The sequence below is a fragment of the Phalacrocorax carbo genome, chromosome 2 (genome assembly GCF_963921805.1).
Source record: "Phalacrocorax carbo chromosome 2, bPhaCar2.1, whole genome shotgun sequence".
Lineage (NCBI taxonomy): Eukaryota > Metazoa > Chordata > Aves > Suliformes > Phalacrocoracidae > Phalacrocorax > Phalacrocorax carbo.
This window is the reverse complement of record NC_087514.1, coordinates 2,925,360-2,941,897: the sequence shown is the minus strand read 5'-3', so window position 1 is coordinate 2,941,897 and position 16,538 is coordinate 2,925,360. Positions and strand designations below refer to the sequence as shown.

Here is a 16,538-nt window from a genome sequence, read left to right as displayed (position 1 = left end):
GAGGGCCAGGATATGGCCTGAAACACTCTCCCATCACTGCCTGCACATCTCAGGACACATCCTGGCAAGTTTTTTTGCCTCAGCCAACAAGCACCACCCCAGACCATGCCTGGACACAGGTTGGGAGAGAGCATTATGTGCTGTGGCAGTGCTGCTCTGCTTTGGAAGAATCACAGAATCACAGAATGGTGGGGGCTGGAAGGGACCTCTGGAGATCATCTTGGAGATCAGCCCCCCTGCTTGAGCAGGCACACCCAGAGCAGGGGCACAGGACCACGTCCAGGCGGGGTGTGAATGTCTCCAGGGAAGGGACCCCACAGCCTCTCTGGGCAGCCTGTGCCACTGGCACTTTAGCCACATAGACATGAGCTATGTCAAGACTCTAGGCCTCAGGTGCCCAAAAATGAGCCCTGGTGCATGATTTATGCGGGATGCGTAAGTGAGCGGCGTCAGGACGTGCATTGAGCTCTGGCTTGTGCGTGTGCAACCCAGTGAACCACAAAGGCCAGTTTTGGGTTTGTCAACCACTGCTTTGCCCACACACTCTGAACAAGTCTGAGCCTCAGCATGCACGTACAGCTCCCCCCTCCTCCAAACATCCCCTCTCCCCGAGGGCTCCCACTTAGCTCCCCAGCTAATGCCAGTGCTTTTAACCTCCAGCTGTATTTCCAATCAATCACATCCCAGTCCCCAGCACGAATGAGCTGCGATGGAAGTGGTCTGGCCCCTGCCTGCTTTCTGCCGCTCATTAGGATGACCTTGCCCTCAGAGGCCCTCTTGTTTAACCCTCACACCCAGAAGCAGGGTGGGAGCGCAGGGGAAAAGACCCCAAAGGGTCAGCCATGGAGCACTAATGGGCAGAAATAAGGCAAAAGGGGAAACAGGATTCTTCTAGGATTTGGTAGTGCAGAATCCACAGTATTTCTGGCAATGTGCCTTGCTCTTCGGGTGGTACCACTGATGGGGATGGATGGGAGCTAGGGCAGTCAGAGGGTATGGGTGATGCTGACATGGAGGAAAAGCTGATCTTACCATGATCACAGGAGTTGTGTATTCCCGTGGGGGTGATGAAATGCCTGGGAACAGTGTGGAGCAATGACCAGCCTAAACCCACAGCAGGCTGTACCATACCACTCTTAACTGGGGTTTAAATCTGCTTTGCTAATGGGAAACTGAGGCAGAGAAAGTTATAACTTTATGATGACCTCCATTAACTGCCTTCTGCCAAGAGCTCCATAGGCTTCTTGACTTTGTATGAAATGACATCTAACCCATCCCTATGTCATGCAGTTACAGAATCACAGAATCACAGAATCACAGAATGGTGGGGATTGGAAGGGCCCTCTGGAGATCATCTTGTCCCACCCCCTGCTGGAGCAGGCACCCCCAGAGCAGGGGCACAGGGCCGCGTCCAGGCGGGGGGTGAATGTCCCCAGGGAAGGGACCCCACAGCCTCTCTGGGCAGCCTGTGGCCCTGCTCTGGTACCCGCACAGGGAAGGGGTTTGTCCTCATGTTCAGGTGGAACTTCCCGTGTTCCAGCTTGTGCCCGTTGCCCCTTGGCCTGGCCTTGGGCACTACTGAAAAGAGCCCAGCCCCATCCTCTTGACACCCACTGTTCAGATATTTATAGGTACTGATGAGATCCCCAATCAGTCTTCTCTTCTCCAGACTAAACAAACCCACGTCTCCCAGCCTTTCCTCACAAGGGAGATGCTCCAGCCCCCTCATCATCTTGGTAGCTCTCTGCTGGACTTGCTCAAGCAGTTCTACATTCTTCTTAAACTGGGGGGCCCAGAACTGGACACAGCACTCCAGATGTGGTCTCACAAAGGCAGAGTAGAGGGGGAGGATAACCTCCCTCGCCCTGCTGGCCACACTCCTTTTAATGCACCCCAGGACACCGTTGACCTTCTTGGCCACAAGGACACATTGTTGGCTCAGGGTCAGCTTGTTGTCCACCAGCACTCCGAGGACCTTCTCAACAGAGACACTTTCCAGTAGTTCAGTCCCTGAGAAGCTCCCAGTCCTGGTAGTACTCCCAACAGGCCATGCCAATAACATTGTACCCGTGCAGAGGAAAGCCGAGAACAGACAGAGCTGCAGCTCGGGCTGAAGTGATGTTTAAAAGACACCAAGTACACACCATCTGTCTGAGGCTGTGTTGGACCCAAAAGAGATGCTTCAGAGCCCTGGGCCCACTTCCCTTGGGCAGCCACATCTGGGACCACATGAAGCACATCTGGCCCTCCTCATCTGCCAGGCTTTTCTCTACAGAAGTTTTACTGGGTCCTAGATTTTAGGGTCCAGTCTTTCTGCTCAGCTGTCTCCTGATCCCACTCATTGAAGAGAACATGCAGAGCCAGGACCTGAGCTTACACCCCTGCCTGAGAGTTTTAGCTATGGGTCTATCTTCAATTAACATGATCTGGAGCAGATACCTTAGTCTTTAAGGTTGTTAATCTTACCTTGGGATGAAATCGTACAATCATAGAATGTCCTGAGCTGGAGGGTAACTGCAAGGATCATCGAGTCCAACTCCTGTCCCTGCACAGGACAACCCAAATTCACCCCATGTCTCTGAGGGCCTTGGCCAAGTGCTTCTGGAATATTGCCAGGCTGGTGCCGTGATGCCTCCCTGGGTAGCCTGTTCCAGGGCTCCACCACCCTCTGGGGGAAGAACCTTTTCCTAATATCCAACCTAACCCTCCCCTGGCACATCTTCCCGCCATTCCCTTGGGTCCTATCATTGGTCGCCAGGGACCCTAGTGGGTTGGAAATGAAGCACCATCTTCAGCACTTTGCCAGAGCTTTTCAGATCACAGAGCACTAGAGGAAAAGCACAGGATGCTTCTCACACCCGTCTTTTCAGATAGGAAAACTGAAGCATGTATTGACAGAGATGCATAATTGAGAGTGTGCACAAATCCTAGAGCCAAGATTAAAATCTGGCCTCTGGCTCCCCCTGATAGACTCCCCATCTTGTTAGTGCTGAAGGTGATCAGAGATGGGAGGGTTCAACCGAGGCTCAGGGACCTTGGAGTTTCCTCATTGTGGTTGAAAGCCTCTTGGGGCATCCCCATATCCATTTCTATATATCAGCTGTCAGCTTTCCATTTTCCAAAATTCTCTCTTCCAGACTTTTAAAATTGAAATAAGACCAGGATTCTTTCCCCACAAGCAAATCCCCATCACAGGATCTAATATTTCCCACCCTATTCATGCCGTTCCCGACAGGCTGTTACATGCCTGCTGCAGTCCACCCCTAAAGCCTTTCCAGGTTGGAGCTGAGAGAAATTTGGGATGAAGGATGCTAGTGTGTGTAAATGTCATTTATTAACACAGCAGGCAGGTGAAAATCAGGCTTCCTCTGCACTCAGGACACCGAGATGGATAGAGGCAGTGGGCAGTACATCATTCTGTACAGTGGTGGAGCAAATACGCTGGGTTGTGAGGGATCTATGCAGAAACATGTTTTTGGCAAGTGAAACAGCAGGAGGGGAGCAGGGCTGGACTTTTTCCTCTTTGACCCTTGTCTGCTTTTCTTTGCTTTCCAAAGGGGCTTTGTCTGAGTTCAGCTCTGGCCAGGCCAGATCCTGACCTGGGGAGCTCCAGCTGGAGCTGGTTTTAGCTGCCTTTCCAGGATATGGTACATGTCTGAAATGTCTCTCCAGAAAGTGGGTGTGCACTGAAGTCAGGGTGAGAACCAAAGGATTTCCCAGTCCTGCGGTACCTACCAACTCATCCTTTTGCTCTTTCATGTCCTAGTTTTCATTAGATTCTGCTTTGCCAGAAAATAATCATGAATCTCTTGTAGATAAACTGTTGCTGTGAAAGGCCAGAGTCAAACACTCACAGAAAACAGAAGTGAAGGAAAATGGATCATTAAAAAGAATACTAAGGAAAAATCTGATTTTGAGCACTGATTTTATGGAAGAGGTGCTGCTCCAGGATATGTCCAAGCTCCATCCCTCTCTAGGAGCTGTGCAGGGCTAATTCCTCTCCTCGCAGCCCAGCAGAGCCACTGCAGCAAAATGACAGGCAGGTCCAAGCCCTTCCTGACTCCTCTGTGTGCTGTCGGTTTACAGACGCCACCGTGTTTCTCCAGGCATTTCCACCGTGCTTTGCTCGCTCGCCTTGGTAGCAAAAAGAAAATTTCCAAGAAGTTGCAGCATTTTTGTGCTGCTAGCAGTTCCTTGTGAATAAGGTCAGAGCATTCTTGTTTCCTGTGTTTTCTCTGAGTGGCAAGGGGCAAGATTTTTAGGGGCAGGTGGTTTTCTGCCTCTGGCAAAAAGGGATATTATTTTTTGATATGTGGGGACTTCCCACAGGGAAATGGGAAGCCCCAGGAAAGGAGGCTTAGCTTGACGAGAGTGGTTTTCACCCTGCTGGGATGTCAGCCTTGTGCCAAGGTCAGGAGAAGGAAAAGCAGAGGAAGGTAAATCTTGGATGACAGCACATCTGAGCCAGTGGGCAGAGAGAGGGGAGTCGGGGCACGGCTGAGCTGGTGGGGGGAGATCAGGGTGAGGGTCTTGGGAGAGGTCCTACAGGGAGCAGTGGGAAATTATGCCCTTTCTGCAGTCATAGTTTTGATTTTTTTTCCCCCTTTTTTCTGTGGAGTATTTGTGTGTGTGTGTGTGTGTGTGTGTGTGTGTGTGTATGTCTAAGAGTGCCCTCCATTGGCCACATCCAAGCTGCTGCACCAAAAGTCCTGTGTCACCAGCACAACCGAGGAAGGTGGTGGACGCACAACCGGGGAGGTTGCCTTTCCCACGTGGGAGGACTCTGTGCAATGCACAGACTCTGCAAAGAAGGGCACATTACAGCACTGCCTGCATTTCATGGGCTCCTCCTGCTCATGCAGAGCTGAAACTCCTATGCTGGGGCAGAGCTGCAAAGCCGGGCACAGCAATTTGGAGATGTCCATCTGGAAGGTCTTGGTGGGACAGGGTTAATAGGCATGTGGGGTTATTCAGGCAGAGGGTGAAGGTAGTTGCAGGCAGAATCAGGGTATGCTCTGGTCCCCCCCTGCTCACACATATCCCATGCTGCCTGCATCCCCAGGATGAGCATGGGGTGTGCTTAGGGCATACGAAAGTGTGCAGTGTCATGAGCGTGGTGAAAAACTCCATCCTCAGACCAGATCATCTTGGTTTACCATTACTGCAGGAAGATAGGGTGCACCAGCAAACAGCTCAGCATGGCTTGCAGGCTCCAAAATTCACCAGGACCGGTGCAAACTGGATACCTAAACCCCTCAGGCAGCCCAGGTGCCTGGTTTAACATGTGATTCAGTCCCTGCCTGGTTCTGTTTAAGCTGTGAAGGTCTGTCTCAGGTGATGTTTCTCAACCATGCCTGCTCCAGTGGGTGCCAGGGTGGGATGGCAAACACTCAGCAAGGAGGTAGAAAGAATTACCAGGGCTCTGCGCAGTAATGTGAGGGTGCAGGAGCCGTGACAGTAGTTCACATCTTTTCATAACCCTCTGCTTCATCATCTCTAACACCTGCATAGGTAACCAAGGTAGAAGGGCCATTTGGACCAAAACTGTCAGCCTTTTTCTGTGAGTTGCTTGGGAGGAACAACTGCCTTCTGTCAGGGGCGCACACACAAAGATGATAATATTTTTGCCCGTTTGTCCTTGAGAAATGCAGTGCAAGGGACAGCCCAGGGTACTCCACGGTCACCTGCTGTCCCTATGCTTTACTCCAGAAAAGGTGTCTCCACCAGACCCATCTCCCAGCCACAGGACTAGAGGGAAAGAGCAGGCGGGGTGGCATGTACTCAAAGCTGGAGCCACGGGATAGGACTAGGCATGGATGACTCCGATCACACAAAATTACAGAAATAGCCAGGCTCCCTAGACACTAGCCGTGGCAACAACCACGGGATTATGGGCAAATCTGCCTGTGTGCCATAGGAACGTGGTCTCCAACCCTGGAATAATCTGTTTTTTTCACAGATTTAATATCACTTCCCCAGCTGCAGGCTCCAGCCCCTGTTGTACATCCCCCTTGGGATTCTTCTGGATTAAAGCGTAGAAGATGGATATCTCTGCTGAAATGCAGCAGCCAGTCAACTGCCCATTGCATCTTCCCTCCCTGCCAGGTCCAACAAGTGTTGAGCCAAAGATCCAGGTGTGGAGGGGGGTTAGCCTATTCAATTCTTCTGCTCTAAGTAAAGGTTCCACTTCAGCCAGGATTAGTGGAAGGAGAAAAAAATATGTTTATGTTCCTTATGGTGAAACCTTCCAGATGGGACTGCATTCAGGGGAAATCAATTCTGAGACCTAACAACCGTAACACAGTGTCCCATTAACGGGTCTGTTTAGTTAAAGTTTGTTGGCTTTTACGGTGCTTTTCCCAGAGAAGGAGCAGTGAGGGGGGGGATGCATTTTGTGCTCGCTGCATCCTCATTCAGTAGCAGGTCTGTGTGGCCAGCGTGAGAAAAATCGAGTTTGTGGAGGGCGGGAGGCTTGGGCTGAATCCCACGCGCTGAAGTCACCGTTAGGGACCGGATCTCGGCGCAAGCCCTGTCTCCTAATCATCTCGTTGCTATGGAGGCACCGCTGGCTCCTTCTTCCAACTGGGAGAGGCAGGTTTCTTCACGGTCTGGACCAGAGGTTAAGATGATCCCTGGCTGGCTTATCGCTGTGAAGGTCGGATAGACTTTGGCTTTGCAGAGGCTGTGCCCACTTGCAAACAGCACGAGCTGCTCAGGCACTGCCCTACAGCGAGGAAAAGGCGAACCAGTGGTGCCTTTCAGAGTCTCAGCTAAGCAAGCACCTTTCACTTACCAAAGCTGATATTTAAGGCATTCACAGTCATTTGCAGGCAGCCCCTCCTGCTCATCAGGATGACCCCTCTGGAAATGTATAGGATGTTTGGTTGATGCCCGTGGTTTTCCTTGCAAACAAGTGCTGCTTTGCATCCACTAAGCAGGTTGTGTTCCTGAAATCTGGCCCCGGAGGCATGCAGGAGTCTGGCATGGGGAGATGAGCACTGCAGAGCTTTGCAGGCTGCAAACCACTGTCAAGAGTGGGGACCTGACTTCTAAAAAATTTAAGTGCAAATGCATTTGGACTCCATGCTGATTAGTGTCAGGTCTAACAGACACTAAGGAATCTGTTGGCAGAGGCTGCAGTGATTTGAAGCTCGGATGAAACACAGTTTGCAAATAGCGTATCTGACTTTCGAGTTACATAACCCTTTCCTCCCCAGGAAAAAGGGTTTCTGCAGAAGAAGGGAGATTCAGAGACAAAACTTAGATATAAAGCAAGGAGAGAAACCAAGGGGTGAATGTGGAGATGCATTTGGCTTCTTATCTCTTCCCAGATGCACAGGATGGTCTATGGGCTTCATCTCTTATTTTTCAGTCTCTCCCGGGATTGGGTTTAGCTGCCTGAACTGTAGATTTGCTGGGAATTTGTATGGTTGCTGTGAAGGCTTCCTCTGTTTGCAGTCTGGGAAGGCAGAGCCTGGCAGTGGGGTGGGAGACAGCAGGACTGGGGATGAGCGGCGTGGATACCATGGGCTGTGAGGAGGGTCAATGGCTGCAGCGGAGATGTGTTTTCCCTCCACCCCTTGCAGCAGATGCCCCTCTCCATAAGCTTGCACACCAATTCCTTCCTGGCAGTGCCACTATGGTCCCTGATCATGGAGAAACACATCCCGGATGATCTGAATTATTTTGGGGCTGCAGCCCAGGACAACGTTAGCAACTTGGGAGTGTGGCTTCTTGCACTCAAGCTTCAATGCAGAGGCCCTGAGCACTTGCTTTTCACTTACTTGTGGTCTATCGAGGCTCTTGAAATCAAGGCAGTGGTCTGACTTAGTAGGGGAAACCTTCCTCCCAGGGTTCTGATCTGTCCCTTTCAATCTGGGCAGCAGCCCTGTTTTGGAGGCTGCAAGTGCTGCAGGACTAGGGCAAGCCTCACCCAAGGGGAAACTCCTGATTTTCTCTACCTGGGATGAGCCAAGAGGGCATGAAAGGAAATGGCTGGAAGTGTGGGAAGGAAAAAAATGACATCGCTGTATGCCCAGCAATGGGAGAAGCTCTGCCCCCACACTAAGGGTCTGCCCCTCCTGCCTGTCAATGCCTGCATCTGTTAATAGTCCCCCTCCCCAAACATGGGTGCCCACACTGCATGGGGAGGGGGTACTAGTCAGAGTCCTGCTACTAATGGTGTTTCCCCCTCGTTCTCCTCCCCTGAAAAGAGGAGAGATGGAAGGAAGGGAGCACAGGAGGGTCTTCCTGGTGGGGTAAGAAAGACGGACACTTACAAGGGCGTAGGAGTCTTCGGTGTGGAGGGGGGCACAGGGATCTGGGCAGCTGGGCAGAACAGGGGATCTGGACTACAAAGGGTTGCGGGGAATGTGTCCCATAAGACAATGCAGGATGGATGTCACTTTTGCTGAAGGGGCTTTTGGGACCGAAGGAGGTCCTGGGGCTGGCAGGGACAACTCAGTCTCTGGAGACGCTTTATACCCGGCTGGAGTACTGCAGGCTTTGGGGTGTCCTGCACACAGGGGTGAAAGGCAGGGTGGCTGCCTGATGTGGGAAGACCTAAAATCTGCCTCTGTCACCTTTTTTTACTCCTGTACTGGGTGCACAGCTCCTTCCAGCCCTGGTGTCCTGTCTGGACGGAGGGTTAGACCAGGGTTTGGGTACTGAACAACAACTCCCTTCCCCTGCACTGGTTTGGTGGAAGAGGAGAGAGGAGACAGAAAAGGAGAGACAGAAAGAAGCAAAAAAGCAAGGGCTGGCAGGAAGAAGAGAGGAGGCAGAGCCCAGCTGCCCATGTTGACCTCTAGCCCACCCTCCCCAGGTGCAGCCTGAAGACTGCATTGAACCAGCATCCTGGTTCTGTTGGGATGGAGAGGGGTGTTTCCTTTTGGGAGATGGTTAGAAATCACTGGAAAGGCTGTGCTCAGCTCAGCAGAGGGGCACAGCATGGGCAGAAGGCTCTGGGAAAGTGGAGTCACAGCTATGTTGTCCCCCTGTGTGAGTCACAGCTGGGTCCCTCCTGGGGGTCAGGACATCCCAGGGATGGGGAGACCCCCAAATCTAGCATGGGGAAGGTGATGTGGGGCTGCATCTTCCCCCAATGATATGTGCTGGGACTGGTGTTGCTGTGTGGATTCTCAGCCTTGCAAAGGGTTAATAAAAAGAAAACAAAACACCACCAAAAAACCCAAATCCCAAATCTCTTCTCTTTCTCTCCCCTCCTCCTTCCCTTTTTTTCCAGGTGTTGTTTATGGCCACAGGAGGGAGCTCAAATCCAGACATGGGAGGATTGGCTTGATTTCGGATCAAGAGCCTCTTAAACTCTCAGTTTTCCTCTAAGCTGGTCCCTGTTATGTCCAGGATCTGGCGCCTGCTTGACATTTACTTTGAGTTCCAGAGGACCAGAGACCTAGGATGAGGAGCATTGGATCTGCCCTGAACCTGCTTTTGGTATCGCCACTCTACTTTGTGTGGACCGTGGTCGCTCTGGACCTGGCACAAACACCCTGCACCACTTTGGTCCAGGGGAAATTCTTTGGCTATTTCTCCTCCTTTGCTGTCTTCCCGTTGAACTCCTCTCTCTGCTCTTGGATTATCCAGAACCCTGACCCTCGGAGGTATACTTTGTACATGAAGATCCTAAAACCTACTGGCGTATGTGACCACCAGCACATCCGCACCTACCAGTTTGACTCCTTCCTGGAGTCCACCCGCACCTACCTGGGCATGGAGAGCTTCGATGATGTGTTGAAGCTATGTGATGGGTCCACCCGCTATGCCTTCCTGCAGTCCAACAAGCAGTTCCTCCAGATGAAGCAGACGACACCACCAGGGGTGGAGACCTGGCCCGTGCGGTGGAAGCCCACAAAGGCTCAGGAGAGGGACTTCTCGGTGGAGTACCTCGTGGTGGGCAACAGGAACCCCAGCAAAGCCGCTTGCCAGATGCTCTGCAAGTGGCTGGATGCGTGCTTGGCCATCAGCAGCAGCTCTCACCCATGTGGCATTATGCAGACCCCATGCTCTTGCTCGGGAGGGGAGGTCCTAGATCAGGCCAGTGAGATCCTGGGGCTCACGAGGAAGAAGGAAGATTGCTATAAGGATGGAATTTACTTGGAGAACTGCATGAGCAGCCCCAAGGACAGCAGCGGAGTGGAGTTCCTGGGTGAGTGGAGGGTGGCTGAGGGCATTTGGGAGGGAGGGCTCGTTGGGCTCTCCACTCCCAGGTCTCACACTGTCCTCAACACTTCTGTGTCTAAGTCTGCAGATGCCTGGTATGAAAAACTTACTTCCTAATTGGTAGGCAGGTCCGGTAACCCTCAGTGGCTCTTTATGAGCCTGCAACTGGAATTGCAAAGCAGCTTCCCCTGAATATACCCCAAATTATTTAATTCATTCCCGGGGCTTGTGCCTTGCTTGTTTTACTTCTGCAGCCTCAGAGCTGCAGGGGGGAGAGTCTTACCTGAGGGTGAGCAGTTTTCCAACGTAATTACAGATGTCCTAGAAAAGGCAGGATCCAAGCTACCTCCTGAGGCGGGCTGCACTGAGCAGCCCTATCAACCATTTTAATTCATGGGAAAAACTTAATTCTCTGGTCTGGTTTGAGGGAATGGCAACAGAAGGCATGCTCATTTTGTTCTCAGGCTCATTTTCCTTCTGGAGGAAAGAAGGAAATAAAATTCACCATGCTGCTTCTGTGAGGTTACTTGGTGCTGCTTTGCTGGGGCTGGAGTTCATTCCTCAGATATTTCATCAGTGTTTTGATGATGATTTTGAGTATGGTATGGGCTGGAGAGGGACTAGGGAGATAGAAGAGGCATGACAAAAAGGACTGTGAATAAGGGTGAGATGCTCCTGAGGTCTGATATGGGCACTGCTCTGGGAAGCGAAATGCTCCTTCCAGAGATCCGACACCATCTCCTCTGGTGCTACGGTGCCATGCAAAGCAGAAGGGAACCAGAGGGTCTGAAAGCAAATCCTTTATTTCAACGTCAGTGTCAGATCCGCTCTGATGTGTTTATTCTCAGCTCCCACCCCACCTGCCAGCATACAAGTTATGTAAAGTGGAGGTGTGATGCTAAATAGGAATCCGGGCAGTGGGGAGGGGAACCTGCAATTCGGCAACGTCCAGACCCCCACCCCAGGGTCTCATCTTCTTCACGTATCGGATTGAAATGTCCTCTGCCACCAGGAGAAAGTTGTCATCCATCTGGGTCTGGGCTTTGAGGCTCCTGCCTGGCTTTCGCAGCTACCCCCAGTCAAGGAGGGGGGAATTTCTCAAGGCGGGGGCAAGGAGGCTAAATTTGCTTGCAGTAGGAAGGAGGTTACCAGGCACAGATCCAAGCTGTGCAGCGTGATTTTCTTGCAGACCGCAGTCTGGCGTTAGCTGAGAGATTAGTATATGATCAGGTATCAGTGCTTTCGTCAGTGTATTTTGGGGGAGATTTTGTTTCTCACTGATCTGTGAATCAATACATGAAGGCACACAGCCGAGCCATAAATCCTGCAAATTAGTTCTTCAGCTGTGCCTCCCTCCCTGGCTACGAGTGCACAGCAATATTCGCTCTCCAGATTTCGGATTTCTTTGCAATGCCCTTTTCTCCTGTGTGAACAGCTTGCGAGGAGTACCGTGTTGGCTGCCTCCTCGGAGCGATGCGAGCTTCGTTAAGTCATGTGTCATGCCTTGCATGTGCTGATTGGATGATTTATGCATTCAACCCAAGCAGTGTGACCTTTTTCATTGCAACCAAAGGTGAAATTTGAAATAAGATTTTCAGCAAATCCTGGAGCATTCAAGCTTAATATTGGCTTTTGTAAAGATCTCTCCTAGTCCAGCTTGAGTGCTTGAATGTTCCCAGAAAATAAATATGAAAGAGCCTCAAAGGTGGCTGAATCAAAATCCTTTTTGGGTGTCAAATATTTGTAGAGAGCGTAGATAATTTTTTGCTGGCCGCTCACATCTGCTCCATATTGAGGATACAGAATTATCATCTTCACTGGTGGGATGCCATCTACATAGAAACGATGCTTGCAGGGTGCCCGGCCTCTCCATGTGCTGCTCTGTCTGTCACTGTGTCTGTTTTGATTTTTGCAAAGGCTTGATCAGGAAGATGGAGGCGAGATCCAATTTGGACAGAGAGCCAGCGATCCCTTAACAGCATTTTGTGGGTGGAATATTTTGATAGGGCTCCCAATTTCTGAGCGCTGATGCTGATTATTGCTGTCGTCGTTGTCTTGATTGTATTTGTAGCGGTTTTTTTCCTACAAGCTTTATTTTGTTTCTTTCTCTCCTCCTGTTTCCTGAGTCATTTGTTGTTCCTGGGCCTGTTTTGACACCTTCATCTTTGAACAAGGGTGCAAGCATGTGTTGTACTAATCTAGTCTGATGACTTTCAAGGCATGCAAGGAATTGCCAGACACCCAGATACCACCCCAAAATGTGGAGCCTGACTTTTCCTGATGTGCCTCTTCTATACCCGGGATATTTCCAAAGCAAATGGGCGGGTGCAAATCTACAGAGGCTATGACGAGATGTTGCCCTGGAGGCAGCCATGCTTTGGCTCACAGAGTCTGTGGGGTGAGATCCTGTTGAAAAGGTTCGCTCCCCATCCCTGGGCACTGGTACACCAAAGGATGGAGAATGCATATATGTGTCTGTTTGCTGGATGAGGTGATGCCCTCTCCCGGCTTTATGAAGTCACTCAAGAGCAGTCCAAGAATAAAATTATTGGGCTGGACATTGGCTTTGGTGGCCAAAGAGCAGAGCTAGGAGATGAACTACTGCTGCCAGCCCAGGCCACAGATCTCCCAGCCATGGTGGAGAAGTGGGCGTACTGATGCTGTTGCTCCAGAGCTACTGGGACACCCAAGAAACCTAATTGACAGCCTGATTTCACTCATGGCCAATGAGTTTGCACTTGGTTCAGGTACTCAGGGATGTCTGTGGACATTTCAATGGCACTTCACAAAGTGACTCTGCTGAAGTGACCCTGCTTTGTCTGCAGCATCTGTTCTTCAGTGTCTGGAAGCAGGAGAGACCACTCCAGATTTGCTTTCCAGGTTTAATGAGACACCCTCTTTGCTGTCACACGCAGACGTTGCAGAGGTTACAGCGAGAGGTGGTGGGGGTGGGAAGAATCCATCAGGGTGCAGAGGCGGCAGGAGATATTTTGGTGTCTTGCTGCACATGGAGCTTGTCCTGGTGATCAGCAAGACAAGCTTGGAAATGTATTGACAGCAGCAGCCCACCCTCCACATCTCCCCTCCTTGCTGCAGCTACTTCAAGCTGCTGCTCTGGAAAGGCTTGGACAGGGGATTTTTTTCTAGGAGAAGACAATTCAACAGGGGAATATTTTTGGCCAGCATCAGATCTTGTTTGGCTCACTCAGGCAACATGGGAAAAAGGCAGAGACTGGTTGTAGGTCCTGATGTTCAGAGGTGAACTCTCTTTTGGGGATGCATACTGGTTTGGGGTAGGAGGCTGGGGGGCTGCAAATAGGAAAGCCTCCTGAAACACGGAGCATTGGGTCTTCAAGGTCTGAAAATCCTGGTGATCCTCCCAAATGTGACCTGCCTTCACTGTAATCAGAGCTGGAGCTTTAAAAGGGATGCTGGTGTGACATTGTAATGAGAGAAGGTTAGGTTAAATATGTGCTTAAGTATGTGCTGAGTTAGGCACTTAATGAATGTCTAATTAGTCTTGTCTCCACATATATTTTTTGCTTGGAAGGCCATTGCAGTGCTGTCACATTTTGATGGCCCAAAGAGATAACCAGCATGTTCTGGTCCTTCTGCTCCACATATCCCCATTTTGGAGGGATCCAAGATGCTGACTGCAAGACAGGGTTAAAAGTGTGCCCCTGAAATGTATTGTTTGCTGCCTGGTAAAGTAAATGGCTCCAGGGCTGGAGGGATTTTTATAATGAATGAGTGTGATTGGTTTCCTGTGTTGGCCAGAGAATTTCACAAATTAATTTCAGCAAAGAACTTGAAACTGAGATTTAAATGGAGCTGCTTAGTTCTCAAAAAAGCCTGAATCAGGATATTGCTAGTCTGAAGTGCCGGGGGTTTTCCTCCCTTTCCTTTTCCATTGGTTTGCTGCCTCATTGCTTTGAAGAATCACAGACCCTCCTTCCTCACACATGCTCATCACTGCACTTCTGTTGTGTTAGTGGTGTTTCACCTTCCAGCCCTTAGATTTTTTTCTACCTTTGCTAGATTAAGAAGTCACCTAGCATCCATTCTCTACTGTTTGGAGAGGCAGCTATAGACCCATGAACATGTCGGTTCTTAACCTCTGCTGCATTAAGTAAGCTGAACTCCATAAATCTCTCACTGCAGGACACATCCTCCAAACCTCAGTTGCTGTTGGGAAGCTTTGCTTCATGCTTGGCCAGTTCTGCTGGCCGAAACGTGATGTCTCCTCAGCAGGGCTGAGCTTCTGCCTGGACTCGTGGCCAAGTGACTGATGAAGGGAGCCCTTGGTGTGGAAAACGGGCCAGAGGCAGAGGGACAAATGAATCAACTGCCATCCTCCTTGTTGCAGGAATCATTCTGTGTGGCACAGCTCTCCTGCCCTTGAATCTCCCCCAGGGCAGAAATAATATGAGAAGTTGTTTCCTATGTTTGTGATGAATTTTAGTGACCATGAAATTTTAGGGATTAATGAGCTGTGAGTAATTGCTCTGGGGCAGGGTCTCAAACCTCTCCTTGACCCCTTCAGCTCCTTTTTACCTCACACAGGTTCTATTCCACCTGTAAGCGTCCCCCAGGCCCAGACAACAGCTGGGCTTGGAGAGAAAACTGTTAGGCTTTGGATTTGCCTTGGTTTTCAACTTGCCAACCAAATGGCAAAAGGGGTTGGATGGGTACAGTTTCATTGCCTCTCCTTCCTCCTGGCATGGAGAGTTGCTGAGTGTGCTTGGAGAAGGTGTGCTGCTTTCCAACTCCTTGCTTCAACATCTGTGTTTTCCCCTGCTGTCTAGTCTGTACATCCTTGAGAGTAGAGCTAGGATATAGTGACAGATCACCAGCAAAACATGGAGCAAGGAAGGGCTGGTTTCTGCTCACATGTGAATTTTTTCCTACGTTACCTTGATAAAGCACTGGGGATTTTACCCAACATCTCCTGAGCTTAAGTCCAGATCTCAGCAGCTCTGAGCAAATGCTGATACCACTTCACAGCTCCTGGGGGATAAGGTTGAAGAGAGCCTGACACCTGGCAAACAGGGGACCTTCAGCACCTTGTCTCCTGCAGTGAATCCCCACTGGACCCATATGGGCAGCTCCTGATGGGACTGCCCCTCTTGCATGCAGTCAGTGGGGTGTTTTATGGATGAAGCAAATGTGGGCAACTCCTTTCTAGATGCTGAAAAGAGGGTTCCTGACTCAGTTTAAACACTCACATCTCTGTCACCTGTACAAGCGCTGCCTGCCCCACTGCTTTCATCTGCGGTCATTAAAGACCTTGCAAAATAGAATAGAATAGAATAGAATAGAATAGAATAGAATAGAATAGAATAGAATAGAATAGAATAGAATAGAATAGAATAGAATAGAATAGAATAGAATAGAATAGAATTTCAGCTGGAATGAATCTAGACCAATCATCTAGTCCAGCTGCCTGACCAATTCAGGGCTGACTGAAAGCTGAAACGCTGTTAAGGACATTGTCTAAATGTCTCTTAAACGTTGTCAGGCTTGGGGCATCGACCACCTCTCTAGAAAGCCTGTTCGCATGTTTGACCACCCTCCCAGTAAAGACATGCTTCCTAATGTCCAGCCTAAAACTCCCCTGGCACAGCTTTGAAGCATTCCCACACGTCCTGTCACTGGCTACCAGGGAGAATTAGGTATGAGCGTAAGAGTGGCAGAGGAGAGATTTCCTGTGTCCCTGCCACCGTTTCAGCACTAAATTCACTCATGCATGCATCTGTATGGAGAGGTCCTATCTGGGACATGTGGGGGGAGAGAGAAAAAATGAGAAAAATAAAGCGATCAGTTTCACTGTGAACCCAAAAGCTTGTGGACATGATCACAATGCAGAAACATCACCAATTACAGTCTGAATGTGCTATTGTTGTAGCTGGGAGACCAAAGGTGGAATTTACATCCAGTTGACGAGGGAGTTTCACAGGCAACTACTCCTATTATTGCTATGAGGGGACTTTTATGGGTAATTTAATGAGTGGCAGCCTGGTGAAAGGCTCAGCTTTTCAGTCATGCTTGCTTATTATTTTTTTTTTTTTTAAATTTGCCATTGTTTAACATCCTCTGATATTCAGGACCCATAGCAGCTGCCCCAAAATGTTTTGTATGGGAATACAGGGTAAAATTTAGATGCAGGGAAACACAGACACCGTATTCAGTCATCACATCTGCAGTGTAGTTTTCTGACTGTAACTGCTGAATATAATAATAAGGATGCTAATGTTTCAGAAGAGAGGGTGCACAGAGACACCCCTGGTGCTTTTCACCACCCACCCTGAATATCTGATATATTTAAGTGATGGAAGTAGGCTGAAAATGGAAAACATTGT

The 16,538-nt window shown here is 50.0% G+C and overlaps 1 protein-coding gene across 4 annotated transcripts in view; it reads left to right on the top strand.

Moving 5' to 3' along the window:
- The window catches only part of ADGRB1 (adhesion G protein-coupled receptor B1), a 287,480-nt gene that overhangs the window by 70,195 nt on the left and 200,747 nt on the right, over positions 1-16,538 (top strand). For all 4 annotated transcript variants that reach the window (XM_064441996.1, XM_064441995.1, XM_064441994.1 and 1 more), the window contains exon 2: positions 9,245-10,165. In XM_064441996.1, the coding sequence (XP_064298066.1) occupies positions 9,418-10,165 (748 nt within the window). In that variant the 5' untranslated portion in view covers positions 9,245-9,417. The remainder of the gene's footprint in view (positions 1-9,244; positions 10,166-16,538) is intronic.